The sequence below is a fragment of the Andrena cerasifolii genome, chromosome 13 (genome assembly GCF_050908995.1).
Source record: "Andrena cerasifolii isolate SP2316 chromosome 13, iyAndCera1_principal, whole genome shotgun sequence".
In the NCBI taxonomy this organism is placed as follows: domain Eukaryota; kingdom Metazoa; phylum Arthropoda; class Insecta; order Hymenoptera; family Andrenidae; genus Andrena; species Andrena cerasifolii.
This window is the reverse complement of record NC_135130.1, coordinates 11,716,420-11,744,007: the sequence shown is the minus strand read 5'-3', so window position 1 is coordinate 11,744,007 and position 27,588 is coordinate 11,716,420. Positions and strand designations below refer to the sequence as shown.

The 27,588-nt window shown below is 44.9% G+C and overlaps 3 protein-coding genes across 6 annotated transcripts in view; 2 read left to right on the top strand and 1 right to left on the bottom strand.

Moving 5' to 3' along the window:
• Positions 1-578: 578 nt before the first annotated feature.
• Positions 579-13,450, top strand: Nipped-b (Nipped-B cohesin loading factor). 3 transcript variants are annotated; one of them, XR_013087019.1, is made up of 4 exons: positions 579-1,033; positions 1,141-1,240; positions 2,269-11,017; positions 11,127-13,450. XR_013087019.1 is itself a non-coding variant. In XM_076825828.1 (4 exons), exon 4 carries the CDS (start codon positions 2,697-2,699, stop codon positions 9,126-9,128), a length of 6,432 nt encoding a protein of 2,143 aa, XP_076681943.1. In that variant the 5' UTR covers positions 579-1,033; positions 1,141-1,240; positions 2,269-2,422; positions 2,691-2,696; the 3' UTR covers positions 9,129-13,450. The 3 variants fall into 3 exon arrangements, 2 of the variants coding, with proteins under 2 accessions (XP_076681943.1, XP_076681942.1); XM_076825828.1 differs by having other exon boundaries at positions 2,269-2,422; positions 2,691-13,450; XM_076825827.1 differs by having other exon boundaries at positions 2,269-13,450.
• Positions 13,451-13,889: 439 nt separating this feature from the next.
• LOC143376018 (uncharacterized) lies at positions 13,890-15,946 on the bottom strand. Its single transcript, XM_076825799.1, has 6 exons — positions 15,726-15,946; positions 15,557-15,660; positions 15,209-15,466; positions 14,495-15,134; positions 14,203-14,424; positions 13,890-14,143 (listed from the first exon to the last, which is right to left on the bottom strand). The coding sequence occupies exons 1-6, from the start codon at positions 15,944-15,946 to the stop codon at positions 14,083-14,085; spliced, it is 1,506 nt and encodes a 501-aa protein (XP_076681914.1). The 3' UTR covers positions 13,890-14,082.
• Positions 15,947-22,013: 6,067 nt separating this feature from the next.
• LOC143376084 (GAS2-like protein pickled eggs) overlaps positions 22,014-27,588 on the top strand; it is a 48,943-nt gene continuing 43,368 nt past the window's right edge. For both annotated transcript variants that reach the window (XM_076825943.1, XM_076825942.1), the window contains exon 1: positions 22,014-22,455. The gene's annotated coding sequence lies outside the window, so the exon portion shown is untranslated. The remainder of the gene's footprint in view (positions 22,456-27,588) is intronic.

Sequence of the window (27,588 nt, the reverse complement as noted above, 5' to 3'; positions counted from 1 at the left end):
AGCCAATAGTACCATTATACACTTCTTGTCATTGAATGAACCAGATTCTTAACGACAGTTTGCACTATTGTTTAAATAAACAATTAGCGATGTAGTAAGATGCAATAAAAACTGTACTAGTGGCGCTATCTGTGGGCCACTTCCGTGCACCATAGAGGACGCGAGTAAACATAAAACTGAAACTCCACCTCGAATATTGGTCCCCAGGACAACCAACTGTTTTTAATAATATTTGTCACAAAAGAACAAATTCTAATTTACAAATGCCATCGCATTTACACGTATATTTCATTCACGAAACGATCACAATATCCCCAATGCAGCGATGAGAGACTAAATAAACTTCCACCATAGTCATTTAGTTTTCTCCCTGAAGCCGAATGTAGGAACTATTTTCACCGAGCGGTGATTACTGATCAACGAGCAGAATGATTGAAATATCAATTACAGCGGGGTAGATAACCGAATAATAGAGATTCCGGCAGGCAATACCGTATTCGCGTGCAACCCATCGCTCTCATGCGGACTGTTCCGCGAGTAATTTGAAATGCGACGCCGTAGCGCCGGTATACCTGTATCTGGCCCCTGTGTCTACTACGCAACTTCCGCTAACTCGCTCCTGAGCAAAATGGACGCCTTTGTGTCTGTTTTCTTCGTATTCACACTATAAATACTGTTTTGCCCGCGACCCACTACCTTTGACATGGCGATGTTTACGCGGTGCCGCGAGATACGCGAGTGAAGATCGCAAGGTGCCGCCGAGATAACCGCGTTCGTTGGTGATGGACGTGGAAACGTGTCCAACCAAATAGGCCAGAACCCACGGATGACAATTGAGGGAATACCTCCAGCGCCGAGAAGTTTGGCGAACAGGCTCGTCACGGACGGGGACCGTTGTTTTGCCGGACGTTGGTGCATCGACGGCTCCTGCGCGTCCAGCCGCTCGGGGATCTTGGATATCGTTACGCCTCCCGCCAAAATCCCATTCACTGATCGCATTCCCCAGTATAAATAATCGTCCCGCGTACCTGGGGTAAGGCTATTGGCGATACATCCATCGAGGCTCGCCCCCTCTCGCCGATTCACGTGCAACCGTTCCCGCCAGCATCGCTGACCCTGGCAAATTCTATTATTTAACAGAATCCCCCATCGGCTGTGGCAGGTATCCAGTACGCAGCATCATCTTGGGGCCATGTTATCGCGCGTATGATGTTGGATGGTAGTCATCCGGCAACCGCAGGTAATAATATCACCACTTGCACGGATATAGCGGGCCGCTGAATGTTGTGCGAACGCTTCCATAGAATTGTGCGAGTCGATGGCATAAGTAGACTCGTCGAGGGAAATGTGGCTCGTTGAAAAAAAATGACACTTGCTTTGACATCTTGCATGCGAAGCGCTGCCTTCGTCAGCTGCACGCTTTCTATTATGTTCAATAAACGTTCGCCAGGCAGCGTTCTGTTTATTGCATTTGCTGGGCTCAGAGGATTATTCGCGAGGAATAGTTGCAGCAATTTCGGAAATATTTTCATTGATTTGATAACATGATACTTGTTTTGACATTGTATATATGTATGTATATATATATATATGTATATATATATATATAGAAACATATATAGATATATATACATATATATATATATATGTGTGTGTATATATATATATATAGTCACTATAATGAATGATTATTTTTATAATCTGTATGAATGAAATAATACTATATTTGGCGCATAATTGGCAGGTACTACAATATTTTTAACTGTAGGGTAGTATTTTTTGGTGTTTTTGAGGATTTTAGGGGGATTGGCTGAAAAAAAAGTTGTATGAATGACTCTAACCTTCATGAATGGACCAAGATTTTTTTTAATATTTGTTGCGTGTAATTTTGTCATGAAATATTGATGTTTTACTTTGTATTTGAAAGTTTCTTTGGCATTTTAATATAATTGTATGAATAATTTAATAATTCTATGCGAAAATCATACCTTGGGAAGCGTGTCAGTGATTTGACACTGCATGTGTGTGTGTGTGTGTGATGTGTCTGTGTGAACCAGTTTCGCCGAAGAACTTGCAATTTACATATAAAATATTAAAATACGCAAGTATTTAATATATTTTGCATTAATTTTTTGTAATTAGGAAGATATTTCCATTTATTTAATTTATACTCTTAAAGTGTTAATGTTTTTAATTGATTTTGTATTATTAAATGTTCCATAGACTGGTGGATTAATTAAATTGATAATTTGATAATGTGTGTTACAGGACAAGCAATCGCGACTAACAATGGACCGTTTGTTGGAGGATCCACGAGCTTCGTCAAAATTTGGTTGATACTTTCTTGTGCATCATGGGAACTTAAAAGAGATTTTGTTAAGTTCCCAGTATACGCCTTAGTGCTAGTGCCCTTTAACAAGCGGTAAATACAATTCTGTTTGGCAGTGATATAATTCTGACATCGGAATGCTTTGAGAATGCGAGTGGAAAGATTTTAACAATGATTTGTTCGAACGTTTGTGAGAACAGTGCATTTAGATATGTTCTGTTGATTTATATTTATCGTATACTGTGAACGGAACTTTTTTTTGTAATATGTCAGTGCCGCGTTTGTTACGTTGGATGATTCTATGAACCCTGGACTATATGTATGGACGCTGGACCTAATTTCAATAATATTCTTTGTCCAGGCTGTAATGCCAGAACAAATCAAATTCAAGATGAACGGGGTTATACCGAGTGTGCCAATCACAACTCTCGCTGGTATCGCGAGTCTGACCGACTTGTTGCCTGAAATGCCCCTTCCGACGCCGTTGCCACAGACATTAACAAACAAGTCCCTTCTATTTCATCCGAGAGTGGCAGAAGAAGCACAAATACTGCTGAGTGTTCGCAACGAGAGCTTAGTACCGCAGTTGATACTATCTTTGTCACAAACATCGTCCGATCACATCGAGCTGAAAGACAATTATGCGAGTACCGAGCAGCCTATGGAAACTGAGCAAAATACTCCGGAATTACTTAAGGCGATTCTGCAAATAAACCCGAACGTGTTTAAGGGACCTCAGTACAATTCGCCGCGAAATTGGACCCAAGGTACACCTATGATGCACGCCAATCAGACATCCGCGAATTATGGGCGATTCTCTCCGTCGTACTCGAGCTCTTCGGGATCGAGACAGACGCCGCAAGGTAGTCCGGCCCATCCTGCCGCTGCTAGGACAGTACTTCCCCCGCCTACTGGTATGAATCCCCTGCCCAACATGACGCCGCAGCCGAATATGTATTCTCCAGCACATATGAGTTCTCCTGGTACACCGTTAACAACTCTTGGCAATGTAACACCTCAGCACCACAATATGGCTGGTATGACACCGCAGCACAATATGCACATGGCATCCCCTATGCGCGCTAATATGCCCCTGCAACAACACCAGGCTATTAATATGCAACAAAACATGTACGATCCTCTGATGAATCAGCAAGTGCATCATTCGTTAGGATCCCATCAGCCGATGGACATTGATAATACAGTGCAAGAGAACCAGCAGTTCCTGCTCGATCCAGTCACAGGTCTTCCGGACATTGACTTACCAATTGAGAATATCGAAGCGAAACAAGCCATGGACAATGCGACGCAGCATTTACTGTCTACAACACAAACTACGTCTTACACGAACATGGACACTGACGACATGGTGAATACATTGAACGTCACTGCAACGCCGATGATGCAGCACCAGCAGAACAACAACTCGGAGAAAGGGTTAAAGATGCCTGGCCCGTTACCAGAGAAATTAAAGGAGCCGGTGGTCATGTTGGACAGACTGTCTTTGGCGGACCAAGCTCTGATGCAGAAGAGTTTAGCCGCGTTCGCCGAGAAGTCACCGAGTCGGGCCGCAAAGATGGGGATCTCAAATCGGGAGGAGGTGAAGTCAGAGTCGGAGAGCGAAGAGGAAATCGGTAAGAATAACAAATATTTTAAAGCGCGCGCGAAAGAGCGGCAAGTCCAACGGGAGAAGGAGAAAGCGGAGAGGAAGAAGAGCGACGACAAGACGCGTAGGCGAAGGAGGGTACTGGACGACGACGAAGAGGACGACAAGAGGGATTCGCTTTCACCCACTAAACCAAAAATAAGGAAGATCGAGAAGAAGCTTGTGCCGGTGCTGGCTAAGCTCAGCGTGGAGGAGCTAATGGAAACTAATACGTATCAACGTTTCAACACGACCATCGAAACGATATTCGAGAATACAGAAGATATCACGACCAATGCCGAATTAGAGGATGACGGTGATGTGCCTCCGGAATTGTTAATTCCTAAATACCAGCTGCACGATTTATGCACCGAAGCGGCCAAGTTGAAGGCGCTGGGCGCAATGGAATCCATTCCTCCGGACAGATTGGTCAGATTATTGAACATTTTGGAGAAGAACATTCGAGACGGGGCTAAGGTCTCGCCACTCGCAGATCCAGACGACGATGTTGACGAAAGTCGGCTATGGACACAGTTAGCCATGGAAAGAGTGCAACGCGCCGTAGATGCGTCCCTAATCGCGCTACACATTATGACGTCTAGTAACATGCCAAAAATGGTCTACTTAGAGGACGTAATTGACAGAATAGTTCTCTTTATGAAGTTTCAGTTGCAAAACACTATTTATCCCTCTTTCGATCCCGTTTACAAAATAGATACTAAAAACAAGACTGACAATTATAATTCTAGTGGTCGTAAAAAGAGGGGTCACATGAAAGAGGTGCGCGAGAAAAGTATTCTTCAGGTTTACAACAAAATGCACGAATTAGTTGGCCTGCTTGCCGAATTATTGAATATACAGGTCCTCACGGACACGAGCGTCCTGCACGCATCTACGCTAGGCGTTGCACCATTCTTCGTCGAGTCTGTCAGCGATCTTCAATTGAGCGCTTTGAAACTTGTCACCGTTATATTCACGAAGTACGAGAAGCACAGGAGATTACTGCTGGACGATATTTTAGCATCAATAGCAAGACTTCCGAGCAGCAAGAGAAGTTTGAGAACGTACAGGCTAAATTCTGAGGATCACATCCAAATGCTGACGGCGTTGGTCCTGCAGCTTATCCAATGCGTCGTCGTGTTGTCGGACAATATCATTCCACAGCAAAAGAAGTCGCCGGAAGATGACGAGAAGAAGGAGGAGAAGAAGCTGAGTTTCGTGGACGCCGATGTTCTGATCATCAACAAATACGAAACCGCTACTCGAATAGCAGGCAATTTTTTAACCGTGTTTCTCAACAAATGCGGCAGTAAAGGGGAAGAAATTGATTACAGACCGCTATTCGAGAATTTTGTTCAGGATCTACTAGCGACCGTGAACAAGCCAGAATGGCCGGCAGCTGAGCTGCTGTTGAGCTTACTTGGGAATTTGCTTGTCGGTCATTTTTCCAACAAAAGCTCCGATATGGCCCTCAGAGTGGCATCCATTGATTATCTTGGTGTAGTTGCGGCGAGATTACGGAAGGACGCTGTCAGCTCCCAATGTAAATTATCCACCATAGATCAGATTATAAAGGACATAAAAATTGAGCAGCAAAAGGATTCCGACTATGATCAGGTGAAGGATAAGGAGATCATGGGTTTGAACGAAGACGAAGAAAGGACAGTTTTTTTACAGAAGGTACTTTTGGACTATTTGGCTGTAAATGGGACAAAAGACTCTGCGCTGGCCTACGCGCGTCACTTTTACTTGGCACAATGGTACAGGGACTGCGCAGTGGAGAAGTCTAGAGTTGGACAGACGAAGAACAGCCCGAGTAAAAAGATGCACAAGAAGAGAGTGAAAAAGAAAAATAAGCACCACTCGAGCGACCAGGATTCGGAGTCGGAGCTCGACGAGCAAGACGCAGATGAGAATGACAATAACGAGCAGAAGAATTCGGAGGCTTACAAGATCATAGAGGAGAAGAAGAAGTACATTGTCAGTAGAATAAGGCCGTGCAGCACAGGGACGAAGCCAGATATCCTCCAGACGTACATCGACTACAATTCGGCAGAGCTTATATCGCAATATCTCGCCTCGAAGAGGCCATTCTCGCAGAGCTTCGATAGATACCTCAAACAGATCCTTCACGTTCTAACCGAATCATCGATAGCAATCAGAACTAAGGCAATGAAATGTCTCACGATGATCGTCGAAGCTGATCCAAGCGTGCTAGCGAGAGTAGATATGCAATTGGGCGTGAAGCATTCGTTTCTGGATCACGCAACATCCGTAAGAGAGGCAGCCGTCGACTTAGTAGGCAAATTTGTACTAAGTAGGCCAGAATTAATAGATAAGTACTATGACATGCTGTCAGCCAGGATCCTAGATACCGGCGTCAGCGTTCGCAAACGCGTGATCAAAATTTTAAAGGATATCTGCATGGAGTGCCCAGATTTCCCCAAGATACCGGAGATCTGCGTGAAGATGATCAGGAGAGTGAACGACGAGGAAGGGATTAGGAAATTAGTCATGGAGGTGTTTCAAAATATGTGGTTCACTCCCGTCAGAGAACGTCCCACCCTCGACTCCGAGTCGTTGTTGAGGAAAGTGATGAACATCACGGACGTCGTGGCAGCTAGCAAAGATATGGGCCTCGAATGGTTTGAACAGCTGCTGGTTAGTTTGTTCAAGCCCAAAGAGGATAAAGACGATAGTACAAAGATGCAAACCGAGCCCCCGAAGGCGTTGCTGACGGCGTGCAAGCAGATAGTAGATTGCTTGATCGAGAACGTTCTGCGATTGGAGGAGACCAATTTGGAGGAGTCAGAGAAGTCGGAGAAGAAGGGTTCCTCGCAACGGTTGGTCGCCTGCTTGACCACCCTGTATCTGTTCGCAAAAATACGACCACAGTTGCTGGTGAATCACGCGATCACGTTGCAGCCTTATCTGAGTCTCAAGTGTCAGACCCAAGGGGATTACCAGATCATCAGCAGCGTCGCTCACACCTTGGAGCTGGTTGTGCCGTTGATGGAGCATCCTAGCGAAACTTTTTTAGCCCAATTGGAGGAGGATTCCGTGAAATTGATACTGCAACACGACAGATCCGTAGTGGCCAGCTGCTTGTCGTGCCTGGGCTCCATAGTTAACAACGTGACGAGAAATTTTAAATTAATACGGGACTGCTTTAAGAAATATTACGGACATCTGACTGAGTACAAATCGTTTTACGAGAAAGACCCCACGAACCCTATGCTTCTAAAGTATAGACCGTTCGTTAGGAGAGCTCTGTTCACCGTCGGTTTACTGTTGCGGCACTTTAATTTCACCGATCCTGAGGTGATCGAAGGGCTGGCGGAGAACATAAAGGATCAGGTGTTTGAGACATTGAACTATTTCGTGCATCTCGACAACGACGACATCCGGCATTTCACTTTATCGGCCATTGGCTCCCTGTGCATACGCCACTACGACTTCATGCTGCTACCAGAATTGAAGGAGCTCTACCACCATCTGCTGACGTCGGAGAACGCGCTGGTGCACATGAGGATCCAGGTGTTGAACAACATCGAGGTGTATCTGCAGGAGGAAGATAAGAGGATGATCAAGCAAGACATGGAATGGGCGAAGATGTCGAAGCAGGAGAATTTGAAGGAGATGGGGGACGTCTCCTCGGGGATGGCGAGCACCGTGATCCAGTTGTACGTGAAGGAGATCCTCGAGTCTTTTTTACACGCAAACGTAAGCGTTCGACACGCAGCGTTGAAGGTGATCCAGCTGATCCTGGCGCAAGGCTTGGTGCATCCTGTCCAGATCGTACCTTATCTGATCTGCATGAGCACCGACTGCGAGAAGGCAGTGAGCCACAGTGCGGACAAGCAGCTGCAGGACATCGAGAAGAAGTATCCAGGATTTATCCACATGAAGTCTCAGTTGGGCATCAAGCTGAGCTACCGGCTACAGAAGATCCTGCAGAACGACATGACGGTGAGGGGCATGCGGACGAAGGACGGCGAGTTTCCAGGTGCGTTGAACGGTTTCCTCTACACGATCCTGAGGAACACGAAGCAGCAGAGGCGGGCCATCGTGCTGTCCTTCTTGAAGCAGTTCGACGAGTCAGCAAAGACGAGCTTATCGCAGATGCTGTACCTGGCCGACAATCTCGCTTACTTTACATATCAAGTGCAAGACGAGCCGCTGTTCATCATCCATCACATCGACATCATCATCTCCATGTCCGGCACGAACCTGCTGCAGTCGTTCAAGGAGGCGTTACTACCGAAGGAAGGCAGCAATCAGCATCAGCAGATGCAGTCGCACGCGTCTACGGGGCCCGACGGTCAACCGCGACCTGATCAACTGCTGACGGTCCTGGAAGACGAAGAGGACGACGAGGAGGACGAGGATTTCCTACTGACGAGGCTACCAGGCGACACGACGTTGCTCAGGGAGTACATCACCGCCAGCCAGGGTTTCCTGCTCCTCCTAAATCTGAGGCAACACCTGAAGGACCTCTACGGCTTCTCTGACCAGAAGATCGGCCAGTATTCCCCGACGGAAGCTGCGAAGGTGTACGAGAAGGCGGTGAACCGCAAGAACAATCTGATGTTCAAACCAAAGGCAACGTTGCAGAGACTAAAGGAGGGCGAGCGCAGCGCGGAACTGGACGCGGATGGAAGGAAGAAGCTGGTGAAGGAGTATCTGGACTTTAAGCAGCTGATGCTCAAGTTTGACTTGGAAGACGGTGAGGAGGACGGTAACGAGGGTGACACGAGCGGCAGCAAGCATACGGCCGAGAGCATGCCGTCTAAAACATCCCATCCCGACATGGACGGCAAATTGCCGGTCGGCGGTGTCCCGAACCAGTACCAGGGCTCGCTGAACTCGACGATCGAGCATCCGAACAACTCAGTGGCGGGGTCTGGGCACGTCCCAGTGCCCATGGGCCACGTGCACGGCCACCAGCCGCCGCTGAACCCGCCGCAGACGCAAATGGCGGCGCCGCGCGTGCCCAAGCTAACGATACACGCGCATACGGAGTCGAAAGAGCACCGCAAGCATCGGGCGCACAAAACGGAGAAGGTGAAGCGGCACAAGAAGAAGAAGAGGAGAAGAATCTCCGACAGCAGCGAAAGCGGCGAGGACTGCAGTGACCCGGACTTTCTGGTGTGAGTGCGGTGGTATCCGCGCGCGCCCTGTACATATATTATACTGACGATACACAAACGCTGCGTGTGGGTGTGCTGCGCGTGAGAGCTGCTCGGGCATCTCATTTATTCGCGGGAATCGTTCGTGCCGGGACTGGGGGCAGGAGGGGACTAAAGAAACAAACAGAAGGGAAAAAGTAGACGTTGATCGCGTACCAGTGCCGGACGCTATCGAATTATCGCGACCGTTAGACACACGCCGTACGAATCCCGCCCCTGGCGGAGATGAGGGAACGATGGACGCAAAACGCCAGGAACCATGGAGCAACGGAAACTGTGTACGGAGGACGGTGGTGCTCTGCGATGAGAATGCATGCGAGATGTCTGCTGGGTGTGACTAGAGAGAGAATGATAAGAGAGAATTTTAAATACCGATCGCCCTGGCGATTTTAGGATTATAATCTTGTTGGCTAGGACACACACGCGCACGCACACACGCGCACACACACACACGTACATACACACACACACACGCACGCGCGCGCGCGCGCGTACACGTGCATCCAGATACAGATACAGATACACGGTGGATGCGCGGCTAAGATTTTTCTCGGTCCATTCGTACGTTCGAATCGCCGCGTGACTGGAGGAAGGAACTTGGTTCAGTCACGATCTGTCCTTGCTGTCAATATCACTTCTCTTTTTAGTATCCTTCTTTCCTCTTTTATATTTGACTTTTCTCATTCTCGATCGATGAAAAGCTCATGATTCGCAAGCAGTCTCTTTGCTCCCTGGAGTACCCCGATATCGCAATGGAATTGAGCTACAAATTCATTCGTAAATAGAGGAAAGCCAGAGTAGAGCCGTTCCGGCGCGCGACGCCGAGAAACGTTCGTTTAACTTAAGCTCCGAACCAAGTTCCCGATCGAGAGAGACGGCCAGAGTACAACAGAGCTCGTGGAAGTATGCGTTACGTTCGAACAAAGTTGTCTGTGTAAATAATATTTGAATAATATAACAGCAACATTGATACGAAACAAAAAAAAAATGTTAGTTTTCTTTTTCACGGGGTTGAGAACCGGCGAGGTACGCTCGGAGGACAGGCGGAAAAATTCGACGTTCGTTTGTGTACATTCGTTTATATTCCGTTTTGAAATTAATCTGCAAAAGAAACACAGAGAAAAAGAAGTAAGGAAAGAGTTCAAGAGATAGGGTGAACAAAAAAAAAAAGAAAAGCTTGGACAGGCGAAAAAGAGAAAAAATAACGAAAATGGTACAGGGCAGATCCGTTTAGACTTGCTCCGCAGTATGTATAATAGAAAGTGTCGTGTAGTTAAATGGGGAAAGAGAAGAGGTTAGAAAAAAGGGGAAAAAACACATTGCCTATGCATTACGAAGGAAACGTTGTTTGTAATATCTGTACATACAAATTTCAAGTAAAGTAATCTTATTTTCTTACAAACTATATAGCGGTGACATTTACGGGAAGAATACTTAAGATTTTGTTGTAATATTAAGTATTTATTCAGAATTCATGTTGTCCCAATATAGTTTGCTTTACGCACTCGTCTTTGGTGTATCGAAGGAACGTAAAAACAAAAAAGAAGTATCGTTTTTATACAAGCTTAGGAGTAAAAACAAAAAATAAGAAAGAAAAGAAGAAAGAAGTAATTATAGTGAACTTTGCTCTCGACCGGGGGGGGGGCAGAAACTGGGAAGAGGGGGGAGAAACGAACGGGGCAGACCTGCGAAAGGACACAGGCAACAGTGGACGAAAAAAGCGTTGAAGAAGGGGCACTGAAAGGGTGATTTTAGGGTGGACCATGCAGTTTCCAATCGTCTCGATTCCTCCGTTTTCACGTCACATCGGGATAGTACCAGATTCGGCCGTTAAGGATCAAGTTGGAAGCTGAAGTTCGTGTAAAAAGCTTTTATCCTGTCCGAGGATCAAAGGAACAACCTGTGATCCATGTACCGATCGCTCTTTCCACCGTGGTAATTCGTCTTTTTTATACGTTTATAGAGCCTGCTGGCTGCCATCCAGTGTGTTCCTTCCCTTAACAGCCGAATCAACACTGCGAAGCGCATTGTCGACCACGATCCAGGTTCGACAAAATCAGTTCGAAGCATTTAATTCGGAAGTGAATATGGTTTTCGTCATATCCTGGGCCAGCGATTTCATCGTGACCGATTTGTAAACCGAGGAAACGACTTCGCTCATCCAATGGCGACTGCGTGGTCCAAGCCGGGAGTCCTCCGTTCCTCGAAGACGAAGGGCGCGGACGATGCCGATTCCTTCGTCCTCGGGGGATGGCCGTCGGCATCGGTGCCGTGATTTGCATTTACTAAAAGCTCGGTTCTGATACGCTAAACCGGAAGCGAATCGTCTTCACTGAATCTAGAGGTCAGTTCGGGCGACATTGTTAATGAACGCAAGCAACAGGTCTAGGTGATATACGCTTCTTTTCGTTTTACGATTTAAAGAACAAAAAAAAAGTAGCACTTTATTGGGGCCCAGATGTACATTCATCTATATCACGTCAATAAATCTGGCAGCAAATGGAGTCCATGGGTTCATTCGATTAGCTCTTAAGTGCACGACACGCGAGAAATGTCCTTAGGGGCGGCCCCATCACTACTAGACCCTCCGCTGTTCTATACTTTTTGTTGGTTAATTTTTAATACTCATGCTGGGCGAACTGAAAGCTAAGTGTTCATTCTGCAATGGTATTTAAGCCCCGCAATCGTTCCATGGACATTTCTGGCTCTTAGATTAGTCGATGCTAGATTCGTTTAACTCGAGTCCACCTTAGAACCCTCGTTCGAGATGATTCCCACGAATCTCCCAATCCCATTCACCCGCCAAAGTAATCCAGAGCGCTGATTATCCCTTCGTGAATAAAAATGGACGTTAGTTCGATGGTACCGATCGGTTGTAGAGGAAAAGAGCTCGCGATATAGGATCTCAAGTCTTTAACCGTCCTCAGAATGTGCAATGCTAGAAGTTAGAGGTACCTTCCGGTTCAGGAGGGAAGCATTGAAGTCTCCGGGGTGTCAAGACATCGGCGATCGTCCTTTTCGACCCTCTTAAAACACGTTCGCCCTTTCAAGGTCCACTGCGTTCGTTGCGAAGGCTCGGCGGGCTCTTCCGTGGATCCTGCTTGGCTCTAAGGGGAGAAAGAAAGGGAGAGCGGAGGGGAAAGGTCGATGAGCACCTGTTGAGCCTCGAGTTTCACGATGGGAGGGAAGCCAGGGGGAGAGAGAGTGAGATGCCGCGTCGGGGGTTATCGATACGACAAAGCAGCAAATATATTAACGGGGTTTGAAGCGTCTAAAAAGGGACAAAGATCTTTAACTTGTACAAAATGTTCGCGTGTACATATTTATTATAAATCTGAATCGTCTGGCGGTCCCCTAGTTGCAGCTAGGAGGGCGCAATGCGTCACGAGAATGAGAGAAAGAATGTTATACGTGTAAAGTTGTGAGCCTGTGGGGGAGAGAAAGCGGCCGTGTGAACGAGGGAGGAAGAACGTTGGTGCGTTTCATTAAACACTTTATTGTTCGTTGTAATAAACTTCTAGGAAGGTATGCATTATAAAAAGATTCTAAACGGTTACGTTTCTGTGTGCATATATACATATATAGGCCGGTATATATGTATGTATACATAGTCTGACGAAGAGGGGAAACACGCGATCTAAGGGGGTGTACTCGTAAGCTCGTGCCTGAGAAGAAACGAGGGTGGTAGAAGTGGCGATATGAAAATTATAATAATAAAAAAAAAGAATGGAAGAAAATGGAAAAACAGACATTCGTCGACCCCGATCGATCGTACTCAGCACAGTACGAGGCACATTTGTATTATAACATTATATATATATTGTATCACCTATGTTTTTGTATTTGGTAATCTAACGAGAAACGAAACAAAAAAGAAGAAGAGGAATAAGAAGAAGGATATCGAATTAACGAACAGAAGGTTAAATAGAAAGTATATTATATATTTGAGTAAATCTGCCGAGAATTGGTGTTATCCACGACTGGACGGGGGAACAATAATACTACTACTAACAGTAAATAATCGTCTTTTTATCAAGTAACGCGCGCGTGATTCTCTTTCATTTCTGTCTTATTATTTTCGGCGTTCCACTTCGGGTTGGGTGATGACTTCCAAGGGGTTGCAAGCGCTCAGGAACAAAACGAGGGAGGGAATCAATTAGAGGGGAAGACAACGACTGTCCTGGATAAGGCTAACGCTCCTTTACTCATAACTTATTATGTACATCGTCTGAGAAAACCGGTACGTTCGTAATGAAAAAAAAAAGAATAAAGATAAGTATGTATCAATCGGTTTCGTTCATTTCCTCTCACCCTTCCAAATCGTTCTGCGCTTCTCTTCCCCCCTAGTGACTTCGTGTCGCTCCATTTTTCCCAACTCTTTGGTATTCTCACGCTTAAAAACTCCTGTCGAAGATGTACAAAGCCTCAAAGCTGCGTCGTGTTGTGCCGAGCTCAAATTTTACAATTGTTTTTGGAGGTTAACTTCCGCGGGGTTCCACGAACAAGTAGCCTAATTCGAGGGTAGTAATTAAAAATATTTTTGAGTGGACCTCGGTTTTTAATGATAGCTTTGTTATATTAATATAGTATTTTAGAAATCGGATACAAAAGATTCTCGCAAACAAATTGCTATTCCGTTAATAGTTGTGAAGTGAACTCAGAGAACATGGCGAACGATGTAAGTACAATTACTGTAAATATTTAAAAGGTTATAATAAAAACATGCTAAAGATTTACTATTCTGTATTGTAAAATTAGAAAAGTAATAAGAGACATATCATTTTTTTTTAAATTGTACATTTTCAATAAAGTTTGTAATTTTAACAGTTCCAAGTATGCTTATGAGTAAAATAAAATGTACAATGGATCGAAGTATTATGTTATCTCTTAATTTATGGTTCCCCAAGCTGGCGGTGTCCTCAAGCCAGCATTAAAGAAGTTTTCAGATCCCCTGAAACTTCGTTCCTCCACCGAACGCATCTGTAACATACCTAGGAGTGTAAATAAACGAATACTTCGATAATTCTGGACCCACTTACATTTTAGGAATATCTTTGACAAACTGCAGCTCATTCGACTGCTTCGCAGCGTTTTCAAGTTTACACTTCTCCCTCCAAACCTTCGTGCTATTCAACAACGTAGAAAAGCTTCTACTTTTTAAAATCTCTGGTCTCTTCACTTCTTCCACTTCATTCTTACTTAACCCATGCGAACGTTGAATCAAGTCTTTCCTTCTTCTCGTATATTCTTCATCCTGCTTCCTGCAATCACCATTTTTTAATTTTCCTCGCCCATTATATTGTCTATCGAACATTATCCCGCATAAATTACCTAAAGGCCTTAATTAACGTGGAATCGTATTTGCTCTTCTCTTTCGAGTGTGCACTCGATTCCCTAGACGCGTTTTCTAGGGACTTCCTCTTCTTGTATTTTTCCAAGGCCTCCTGATTCCTCTCCCGTCGCCTCCTTCTCTCATTTTCTTCCATTTCCCGTTTCAGTTTCATCTGCATCTTCAGCTGTTCCTCGTCCATCGAACGTTTGCTCTGTCTTTCGATCTGCCATTTCCTAATTAAATCTTTCTTCTTGCTTTTACCGGAATCAGCGCTGCTGCTCGATCTCGTTGATTCAATTCGCGATGACCTTGTCTTGTTTGGGACTGCTTCCTTTTCTGCATCAATTTCATTTTCGATATCTACTGGCTCGAGACTGTTTTCGGTATCCTTATGTGTTTCTTCCATGCTCCTAGTTTTTTCTAGGTCCCTCTGCAGACGCCACCCCTTCACCACTGACCTCTGCTTTTCACGCAGATCTTCGTAATATTTGTACCATGCTTCATGATTCACTATTGCCTCTGTCGACAGGTCTGGACACCTCTTTTGAACGGCAGCTACCAGCGCAGGGATATTCTCGCCCTTCTTCCGCATTTTCAGGAAAAGCAGGTGATCTTCCATGCTCCAGTTTTGCGTGTGCCCTGTATTTCACTCGCTTTTATTAATAAAAGACATCAGAATATTTTAAATTTCAGTGGCGATCAATTTTTCATACCTGTTCGTGCAACCAGATCGTGGAACTCTTGCACTTCCTTAAAATCATGTTTCTCTTTCCTATTTTCGGTTCGATTCTGGCACAGCGACATTGCTCTTTTCTGAACACTTTCGTACTTTTGCAATTGCGGCTGAAATTCGCGTAATTCAGTGTCGAGCGCGGACTGCTCGTCCACTAAAATCTGAATGGAGCAAGATTTCTTGAAATCCTGCATTTTTTGCGAAAGTTTGATCAATTTTAATTTGTACGTATTTATATCTAAACATGAACGTAGGTAAATGTATTTTTTAAGTGTTTTAAATATGCCTTGGTAACATTGGAGATAAATAGTTGTGTATCTATATTCACCCAAATTTTTCATCTCTTCAGGGTTGTTGACCATGTACTTGGCAGACTCCAGTTCAGAAGCGATGTCTTCCATATTTTTATACAATGCGTTTACGAAACTTTGCCTGCGAAGTAAGAATGATATTTTATGCGTTGGAATTATTTTCAAGTTTAGTTAATCAAGGGGTACCTTTTCGACGATAGTTCCCTGTGCTCTTGTACGATATCCTGCAACAGATTCGCGTCTATCTTCATATTATTAATAGCAGCAGTTAGTCCTCTTTCGATAATATCTTCCTGTTGCTTCAACTTTAGCAACGGCTTCGCAAAAAGGTCCCTTTTAACGGAATATCCTGTCCTCCTGTGCGCATCGTCCCTTTCCTCGATCTTATCCTCCGCTTTGCTCACCATCGGAGCGATGAATTAATTATGAACGGTCCTTGGTAAAATGAGAAGATCGGTAACAGTAGCCTTCTTTGGGAAAAATGACATTTAGCGTCAGACTTGGCTCGATTTATATCATCGATTGCATGCTATGGGTTTCCATAGCGATTTACCATTACTGCACCCTATTGCACCCGCCCCAATCAAACGAGAAAGTAGCGTGTAATGGGGTCTAGGTATATGCTCTAAGGATGGGGTATGGGGTGGCCTTGGAGTTCATGTTTTTGGATGTTCTGCCAAACACGCTGTTAATTGGACGATTGAAATGATAACTGAATAAGGAATATGTAAATTGGACGAGTTTTTGTTCTGGGATATTTTGTTGCATTTAAATTTTTAGTGTTTTCGTCGTACGAGTAATTGGAGTGTTTAAAATCTGTTTCCGTAGCGTGAGAACACATGTAAGATCGAGTATTTAATGATTCCTACATAGTATTCGATATTACCATTTCATTTTAATTGCTGTTGAGTCAATTAAAGCACAGACGAGGTATAGAATAGACCCATCACCTTATGGGACTTCGTGTCGCCACCCAATCTGTGTTACCGACCCATAATTTCAGGACTGAATTTAGCGACCTCTGTTCATGAACAGCGTCCAACTCAGCAACTACTCTGAAATGTGTTGAAATGCTGAAAGGTGTGTGCGTACTTGTATACGTGTGACTTGTTTAGAGAGAGAGTTTGACATAAGAGGGTAGGCTTTTGTTACGGTATGCTTTGGCTCGGTTGGTCAACGACTCACGCGGATTTCTCTCCGAAAATCCATTCTGCGTACCCTTGCGAACCCTTTCACGTATCGTGCGCCGAAAAAAGTATTAAAAATTCACGCTGTTACTGATATTCCCACAAGTTTCTAATGCACTGTTTAATCATTCCAGTGAAGTAATAATAATTGGATTCCGTTTGCCCCTAATATTAGTTTACCGCCAACACTGAAATTTACAGTAAAATCTAATTTTAAAAGTCTCGCAGAAAGTTGCATGATGCATGAGTGTCTTAAAAGTTTGTCTAGCCCTGAGAAATTCATTGGTTCAGTCAAGTGTGTGCATGGCATAGTGCATATTATCTCGTGATTTCTCAATTTCATCGATTACTGGACCATGTGGGAGGCCTTTTAATTTAACAGGATTCCATTCAGATATACCCGTTACTTAGAAGACTTTTTCAGAAACTGAAGGATGTTTAAAAACAGAAAATGATTTTGTAATCGTGTGCAACGCGATTGTAGAGTCAGTGCCTGTGCCTGCCAAAAAGTGCGAATTCCCATAAGGTGATAGATCTATCGTTTTAGCCTATACTTCGCCGATGTTAGTAACTAAGGGGGAGAAACAAGTATCTCACTCATATTTCTCCAAATATTCCTGCAACTATTCACTTACACTAAGTTCAACTAAAACGTATTTATACATTATAAATAATACTACGTGATATGTATAAGCATTAACATTAATGTGAATAAAAGAGAATTCAGTCGGCGCAGAAAATCATTTGCAAATCCAAGGCCAAATGTTACAAATTGCTTGATATCTCGAGTTCTATCGATTATAGTTAATAATAATTTATACTGGGCGGTTAGTGTAAATGTTGTTAACATTATTTGTCACAGCAATAGCCACTGGAATGGATATTTTAGCCGAAAATCCATTTTTGCCGAAGAATTCGCTGGATTTCGCAATTGTAACTAACCGTCGACCTTGTTTTCATCGGGGGACATCATTCCTCGAAATCTACATAAGGAGCTCACAGATCTTCATGTACTCAGTCGTCGTCGGTCCTCCGGGCTTGAAGGACCTCGGGAACCCTGGAGCTGCCGAGCCACCTGGATCCACTGGACTTCCTGGGGACCTGGTTCTTCCTCCCCCTCCCCCCTGGAGCTGCCGAGCCATCTGGATCCACTGGACTTCCTGGGGACCTGGTTCTTCCTCCCCCTCCCCCCGGAGCTGCTGAACTTGCTGGGGACCTGGTCAGGATTTCAACCCTGGTTCTTCCGCCAGCCTCTCGCCCCTCTGGCCTGGGTTCGTTTATTCGCTTGGTGCTGATGAAATTTTGGGGTTCGGTAAGTCATTTAAAATTTTATTGTTTTGCGAATGTCAAATCGTTTTCCATCATCTGTCCTATTTCCATGCATACTTTCGAGAATTTTGCGCGAGTCGTTCTATTTTGTGTATCTTCGATGGGTTTAAATGATTTATTTCATTTTCGTGAATTTCTTCGATGGTTTTCTCTGATTCATTTCATCTCGTCGATGTCTTCGATGGTTTTCCCTGATTCATTTCATGTCTTCGATGGTTTTTCCTGATTCATTTCATCTCGTCTATGTCTTCGATGGTTTTTTGTGATTTCTGTCACTCTGTCATGCATCTCATCGATGGGTCTACATTCTCTGCTCTTTCCTTCAAGTACTTATCTCTGCGGTGGTTTTGCATGCTCGTGCGTGCTCTGCTGTTGGTCGAAATTATCTCGATCGTCTCCAACTCAATAAGCTTTTCCTTAATTTCTTTCCAGGCCGACCACACCGTTACTAACATATAGTAGTTGATTGTTTCAGCTTTTCAGGTTCACCGTTACTAGTGAAAAGTGATAGTGAAAAGTGATCGTGCAAAGTGACAGTGAAAGAAGACATCTAAGGAAGCCTAGGCTAATTTATTATAGTATGAAGTATTTAAGGTCCCATGTAAAATTGCCAAGCAGTCACTAAATCATTAACTTGGCTCCTCATCTGTGATGAGGAGGTTACCGCTGCTTCCGTTTGCGGAAGCAAGTGACTGAGCATGGAATCGGTATGGGTGGATCGGTTTCATCCCTTGGTGTTCTTGTCCAAAGGGAAAAGTTTCGGGCGTAGGGGGTGCACCTTTTGGTACACTGCCTGCGTAAGTCACCCGGTTCGATTACCCAATCTCCGTGTTAGACGGCTTGAGTCAGGTCAAGTGTGTGCTCCTGACGAGTCGCATCGGAGCAACAGGAATCGTCTGGGAGGCGCCGAGCGCTTTTCCCTTTCGACTTGGACAGCAGGGTGGTAGGAACTGCGCCGTCCAATACTTGTTTCATGCTTACCCTTCGCCTTTCCTTCTTTCCTGAATTTCTTTTAATCGAGTGATTGCTTGGCAGTTCCCTAGATTCTATATCTAAACCGAAGGGATCGATGGAACTTTGTTTCCATCCATCTCTTTGGTTTAGTAGGCTTCATGTACAGGGAGATCGATGGAACTTTGATTCCATCTATCTCTCTACGGGTCTCCAAGCGCAGCAACCTCCTCGCGGTGAGACCTGGTAATCGGTGAGAACCGAGCCGATGGCTGCGATTGTCAAATATTCTAGTCGTATATAAGAATTTCTTTAACTTGCAATACTATGTAACTTAAAATGTTGTTCGATTGTTCCTACCGAACCCCAGAATACGAATATAGTGTTAAGATGGAAGAATAAGTGCAAGTTGGAATATTTCAGCGAGATACTGGAACTGTTGAGTTTTTCACAATTTTTAAAGTCCTCTCTGCTTCAGCATTTTATTGAAATATACAAAGTCACAATTCCTTTGCGAGGTATTCCACGTTACATCATGAAAGCATGTCTTCCACAAATAATGTTGTTGTTTATATAAATTTGTATGTTAAATAAATTTGTTTTGCGTTAAATAAACCGGAATAGGACAGCAAGGTTAAAAGACGAATGTGATATCGTTTTATTTTCTTCCTCCGTTCTTTTCCGTTGAACGAAATATGTTCATAAGACGATTTTTAAATTGTTACTCTAACAGAAACATTTGTAATTCGCGGGCATTGACTCTCAAAACATAAACTAGTTTTACTCGTGCTTAATTCTAGTTCCTACCACGCGTAGCGTTACAATGTGTTTTGAAACTTCACCGGTAACGTTGCATGCGACACTAAAATGGCAAGGGGGTCCTAGGACCCCCTAAACCGGCGACACAAAAATACATTGCTTGATAGGTCTATTCTATACCTCGTCTGTGATTAAAGTAGTTCTTGAAAAATGCAGCAGATGGTATGTGCTTTTTAAGATTATAACCGACCATTGATAAGGTGGATGTTTAGATACCTGCATTACTCATGTGCAATAAAACAGACGTAGATTCTCCCGAGGAGCATTTTACAGACGAGGGATAGAATCTAAGGAAACTTAACATCCAATGCATTTTGTCTGTCCCGGGTTGGGGGTATTAATATTTATCGAATGTTTAAACATTGAGAATAAAATTCATACGGCGTAGAAAATCATTTTGAAGTCCAAGGCCAAATATTACTAAATGCTTGGTATCTCGAGTTGTATCGATCATAGTTAATAATTATTTATACTGGGCGGTCAATGTAAATGTTGTTAACATTATTTATTATAGTACTAGCCACTGGACTTCATATTTTAGCGGAAATATTAATTTCTGTCAAATAATTAACAGGCATTCACAATTGAAATTATCCGTTCACCTTGATGCGATCGCGGCTGTTGTTTCCCAAAGTGGGGGGTACCAAACTTCGCTGCAGATCCTCGGTCGTCGTCGTCTCTCTGGAGCGGAAGGACTTCCAGGTACCCGGGAGCTCCTGGGCCACCTCGAACTCTGGGGACTCAGGGCGGCTAGTCCAACTGGACTTTTCGGACACCTGGACAGGGTTCCAAACCTGGTCTTTCCTCCGTTCCCTCGGCCCCCTGGTCTGAGGTAGCTTCTTCGATTGGTGCAGATTTCTGGGGTTCGTTAAAAGCCATTGCAAGTTTTGTTGTTCTACGAAGGTCGCATTTCAATTTTGTTCCTTTCCAACTGATTTCTTCGATGGCTTTTCACGATTTGTCCTATTTCAAGCATTTCTTCGATGGTTTTGCATGATTTTTTATAATTCATGCATTTCTTCGATGGTTTTCATGATTCTTTCTAGTTCATGTATTTCTTCGATGGTGTTTGCAGGATTTGTTCTGTTTCATACACCTCGTCGATGGATTTGCATAATTTATTCTACTTCACGGATTTCATCGATGGGTTCGCATGATTTATTCTATTTCAGGCATATTTTCGATGATTTTCACAGGATTTATTCTACTTCGTGCATTTCTTCGGTGGTTTCACATGATTTATTCTATTTCATGGACTTCTTTGATGGTTTTGCTTGACTTCTGGCACTCTGTCATGCGATGTGTTTACATTTCCTGCTCATTTTCGTGTATGTCTACGATGGTTTTGCATGCTCGTGCGTGCTCTTCTACTGTTTGAAAACATGATCAGTACCAGCCTAATAAATCTTTTCTTACTTTCTTCCGAAGCCCACCACACCACTATTAATTCAATCTAGTTGATTGTTTCAGCTTTTCAGGCTCCCCCTTTTGCTGGGAAGGGAGTTAGAAAGATAAAATATTTTTAAAAAAATCGTGAACAGTGATAGTGGAAGAAGACATATAATGAAGGTTAGCCTTAGTTATCATAGTATGAAGTATTTAAGGCCCTATGTAAAATTGCGAAGTAGTCACTAAATCATTAGCTCTCGTTGCTCGTTTATTGGCTCCTCATCGGGGATGAGGAGGTCGCTGCTGCTTCCGTTTGTGGAAGCAAGTGACTGAGCATGGAATTGGTATGGGTGGATCGGTTTCATCCCCTGGTGTTCTTGTCCAAAGGGAAAAGTTTCGGGCGTAGGGAGTGTACCTTTTGGTACTCTATTTTTTTAAACAAAATAAGTCTGGCATTTCTAGATCGGTAAGGCAGTGAAAGTATTATTCATTTTCATTTATTTTATCTCCATTTGTAGTTACATTCTGCCCATTTGGCAATAGAAACTAGTTGTACATTCAGTGAAATGTGGTTGAGTCCATGAGACGTTAGATGTATTCCGTGGTGATACGAATTCCCATAAGATGTCGGGTGCATCCAATACCCTGCGAGTGGTTACATGGAAAGGGTTATTAGTCAAATAGGCACGCAGCGCTCCAGCGTACTGCAGAGTGGAGGCGCCTGGCGGCGGACCGCTGAGTTAACCTTCCCTTTCTATTCCCTAGCGAGGATACGAATACTCTTGCGTTGCGCGATAGCATTTATACGGGGTGGACTGCGGACTAGATGCGTTAGTCTCTGTTTGGGACGCGACGCGTGAGCATGGGGTACGAGCGGAGCTCGCCAGGCGTGAACTGGTAACGAGACATCAAAACAGACCGTCGCAAATCGACGCGCAAAAAGCTGCATGACACTCGCCGTGTGACCAAAGGGACGGAACCTTCCGTGTCGGGCTGCTCCTCTGGACGTGTCTCGATTCGAAAGAAGCTGTTCGCTCGCGAATGTACGGTTGAATCGATCGTGCGACACGACAGTCGAACGCTGCATGCACTCCGTTCGATGCGAAGGGGGGCGGTTTCATGCGCCACAGATCGACACGATTTCGTGAATTAAATCGTCCGTCGATGTGAGACTCGCCGCGTGTGCCTGTCAAGGATAAGTGAAGAAGGATTCCTGGAGTGGACTACTGGACTGAAAAAGGGTGAGTGGCTGCGTATCGATACATCTCAATGGATATTGCTTGTTTTTGCCGCGTTTTTCACTGCGCGTTTATGAAACTTCCATGTACGCCAGCGTCGATCGTTCGGCTCGTCTGACTGGCGAAGTCGATCTTTGAATTAAACAATTTTGTTGTTTAACTAAACCAATGTTTGTGACTTGGTAGAGTTTCTTCTTGGTAATCCTGTGATATTTAAAAATTTGAAGTGTTTCACATAATTGATCCCTAGAAAAGAGAAGTCGACTGACGTAGATTACCGTTTTGGTAAACAATTAAACTGACTCTACTGAGTCAGAAACAATTAACTCGGTGATACGCTTTGACGTCGCTTAACGCGAGGAAGATAAGCTTATGATAATGACTTAATACTTTGCTACCATAATAAATGTGAATTCTTTTCCAAATCAGTCTTTCCCAAATATTTTTGTAAAGCAAAATTTCTATTAGCTTATCGGAGTAAATGGTCCCTCGTTAGTTATTGGTCACGAAGCCATTAGTGGCCGTTTGTGTTTTCAGGTAATAAGTGATGAATAGTTTACCTTCCCTTCCTCCTTTCATTTTTAAATTGCTAACACATTTTTGTCAACTATTTGGAAGTTCATTGCAATTCTTAGCTACCTTTTTTCCGAGTGGTAGCCAAAACCAAAATTCTGTCAGAACTGATCCAATTGATGGTTTGAAATTGTGTTGATATTAGTAATGTCAACACATCTTCCTCAATTGTTCTATCTTATCAGTCGATATCTAAATTTTTCATAGGCGATATAAAGCATGCTATCTTCTGCGTATAAGTCATTTCTAAGTGCAATTAAAAGAAACCATCTCACTGATAATCTCTTCCAGGCTTATGCATCACTGAAATCATTTAACAACTATGTATCACATTTCTGGATAATGGCTTATTCATCCTCTAAGTTATCGAGCAAACAAACAATCCGTCGTTGAGGAATTTCAATTATTTTCGAGGAATGTTGTAGTTTGGCAAAAAGCAACTGTGTCTCATCTAACTAGGGGCTAGAACTTTCCCCGCCCTATACAAATATTCTTGCTGGTATTGTTTAAGCGTAGTTACTTGCCTACTAGTTTTCTTAACCGCCTCATTTGCATTCCCGGAACCTGTGTATCAAGACATAATATGCAAATGTCCCCTCTCCGCCTCTCTCTCTATCCATCTCCGTGACTATCTACCCATCTGGCGCCTCCTTTCTTCTTATTATCGCTATTTATTATAATTCCCACTCTCCGTTTCCATTAATCTCTTCCGCTTTCTCTATTGTCGGCCGGCAGTCCGACGAGAAAATTCTCAGTTATTATGTTATTGTTCGTCAGTATCCTTCTTATCAGCAGATCCCGAATAAATCACCTCTATTATCCTCTAGTATCCTTAAAAAAAGTAGCTCAATCTTCCATTCGCACGATACCCATCAGTAACCATGTTTTTGAATTTTCGCGACAACTATCATCCTCAGAATCGCAATGCCGCTCCAGAATTCCTCCATTTCCCCGAAAATTGGCACAAGCATCGTCTTCCAGATATCAGATAGACCCCAAGCGCACCAGATTCTAGCAAAAATTGTGCACAAATTATTAGTAGAGTGCGGTAACACGTCGTCCCAACACGGCAGGGCGAGCGTTCCGCGCGCGCGAGGATGCCCAGCTTTCGAAATTGCGGATTATCGCAAAAGTGCATCGGCCAAAGTGTATCTGAGCGCATCGAACGTATCCGTTGAGTATCTAGCCGCCGGTTTCGCGTTTCCAGCACGCTCGAATCTCGCCGCGATCGCGCGATGCCTCCTCCTCCTTTGTCTTTGTCCCGTCTAATCTTGATCGTCTTCGCGCCGACTCGGAGTAACTTTGCATTGGCAATTCAATCGTTCCTGGATTATCAGCGCCGATGGATCGACGCGCGTGGGCTTCGCGAGCAATCGGGCACGTACAGTAGTGGTCGAAGGAAAATTTAAAATTGATATACCACTAATTCGAGCCTTCGATAGGCGGTCGACGTTCGCGGTGTTAAATATCAGATTTCAACGTGGATCGTTGGACCTCTTCGAAATCTAGGGGAAGGGGAAGGTTTGTCGCGTGGAGCGCGAAGGACGGGTGTCGCGGAGCAGCGCGCTAACGTCCCAGGCAGCACGCTCCGGTTAAAAGTGAATGGAGAACCAGCTCATTCACAAGATTTTCTCTCGGGGAGCTGGCCGGCCGGACGCCGTGCACGCGCGCACCTGGACGGATTGGTGCGCACGCACGCGCGGCTGCGCAACTGCGACAAATCGGCACGGGACAAGCGCGCGCGCGCGCGCGAGGGCACGCGGCCGCTTTGGAAATTCCTCGCGTGCCGGAGCCGTCTGGCCCTCTGCTCCCCTCGCGGCGACTATTTTCGGCGCGACTCTGTTGCCGCCGCTGTTATTTGTCAGAGGAGGATTCTTTCTCCCTTTTTACTTTATTCTTCGAGGGCAGAGGAAGCCTCGGGATCGAGAGACTTCTACGTTGGCGGGTCAGGAATTTGAGTTCGGGGTCGTTTCGAAGGAACTAAAGAGAAGGGGATGCTGGGACGCTATTGTTGCGGGGAATATTTAATGTTGTCAAAGGTTTTCTCTTGTCATATGGAATGGTAGTTGTTTGCTTTGAGATTAGCGTAAAGAATTCTTTCAAGTGTTGACTCCGGAGAGGTATGATAGCTTAAGCTGGGTAGAAAGGAGTTCGACAGCTTTAAATCACTGATAAAAATTGAGGCGAAATGTTAAAATATTCAAAAACAAGATAAGCGCGCGCGTACGGCGAAGTGGAAGATTGATCGGTTGCGAGTCGTAAACAAATATAAATTTAGAAGTTACCCGAAAGGAATTCGCACGTTATTAATATGCGCGGACATTATTTTTGCGGTGGCGGGACTGCTGGAAACGTTACGGCTATAAATAATTCGCGATATCTAGGATAAGTATTAGGGAATGAATGAAGTAAAAGTCACTCGTATCTGGATCAACTACCCAGCGCCGTAATCCACTATTTTCTCACACACAGAAGTCGCGGATATTCAGGAAACAGTGCAGCGTCTTTTATTCGCGAGAAACACCGAAAGAAATGAATTCTAGAATCGCAGTGTTCCGAGAAAAACAATCCGAGCCATGTAGAAACCCGCGCAAGCCTGAAATCAGACACTTAATCGAATTAAGCGCCATTCCCAGACGTGTTTGCGGCTTCGTACCACTAACAGAGCCATTAAGATTGAAATTACGATTCGAAACGTCCGACCGCGGAGGCTTGTCGTGTTCCTCCCGCCCTCCCTTCTCCTGGTCGCCTTGAATTTACGCGGTTCTCTCAATGAAAATAGAGTCTCCGAGTTACCGACTCAATCGATAAGGATCTGCCTGCCCGGTTGTTAAGAATAAGGACAACTTTGCATAATCCAATGCACGTGATTGTGCTCGGGAATGCGCGTTCCGCCGTTTAACGCACCCACACGCATGCGCACGCGCCGGTGCATGCGCGGACGCGCGGTCACCGTGGAGCTTCACGATGTTCGGAAGCCACGAACGATTCCTCGACGGAAACAGTCCGTTCCTAATGGGAAACAGTTTGACAATTGAAAACGTGGCCAGGAAAGAGTGTAGTGTTCCCAAACCTACTGAATTCCATCCTATTTCCACTTTAAATTCGAGTCCCATGCCCATGCAGAGGTTATCTTTTGCGGTACCCTCCTCTGACCACCTGCCATCTACAGAAAGATCCTCAAAGGCTCGCAAGAGCCGCTTTAGCGCGCGAAGCGTGGCGGATTATGCGGCACTTAGACAACCCCAATGAATTTTCCTCTCGATGGGAAACACTGTGCCCGCCCTGTGACAAACGAGGCCACAAATGTTCCGGGCGTTATCACTGTCGCTCGATGCAGATATCTCGCGTTCTCGCTTATGGCATTATAATGCTGGCATTTCGAGCGCACCTATGGGCCGGCATGTGTGCGTGCGGTCCGGCGCATTTGCATTCGCGGCGCATGCCAGCGACGTACGGTCGAAACAGGTTCATTTTCTCTGTTCGTCTCGAATGAATGAAATCGTTATGCGTTACGACACACAACGAAGGGTAGGAGGCTTTATTGGGCTCCGTATCCGTGCTCGGGCATAATTATATGCGTGCCTCTCCTCTTCGGGGCTCTCCCTATCGGCCAGTCTAGGTGGGAGCGGGTTTTACAGATAAGCCGCACGAAGTATCGAATTTCTTGGGAAATCGCGAGTACCGGCCACTCGTTCCTCGTGCATAAATCCACGGTATTATCGCGAATTCCGAGGGGAGGGACTTTAATGCGACAACGGTGCAGGGGGTGGCGAGGGTTGATAAGTGGGCGATCGTTGCAGCTGGAGGGTTGGTGCTTTCAAACGAGTCCGCGAAATGGGGGTACTGCTATTTTCGACTTCTCGCAGAGTGCGGGTGAAAGGGATGGGATTGTTCTATGTTTGATGCAGGAGGTCTCGCATTGTCATGCAGTAGGATCGATTTCCATTAGACGCGCAGGATACTCGATCGTGTCTTTGCGGGTCTTGTTCTTTTTTTCAGACTTTCGTGACTACTTAGGGAGCCTTCCTGCCCGAGGGACATCGCGATTTGTCCCCTCGATTTTCTTGCACCTCCCCTCACTCTCCGTTTCAATTGCCATCCGCGCCACACGCTCCAGCTGCTCTTTCGCCCTTTTCCTCGCGTGTACATCGCACTGTACCGTTACAACGAGCAAAGCGCGCCTTTAAAGTACGCTCACGTAGGTAAACTTACGAACTGGCTTTCATAAGGAGGACCCTGGACGATCTATAGACGCACCTTTTGATATTCACGTCCCTTTCGCGGCGTTCAATGGAATAATAAAAACCCTCCGGGCTCGAACCCTTCCCCCCGCTGCCGCCTCTAAGAACTTGCCCGCGCGATGACCGGGGGAAAATGACCTTAAGCCGCGCTCCCACGGGTGAAAAGTGCAACGCAAAGAAACTCACCAGATTCAGTTCTTATATATAAAATCTATTCCCGTGAGTTGCTTGAGTTTCAAGAAAATTGATATCGTTGACTCCTCGCACATACGTGCACTCGAACACGAGCCGCAGATGGGAACAGCAAGCAACGTCAACG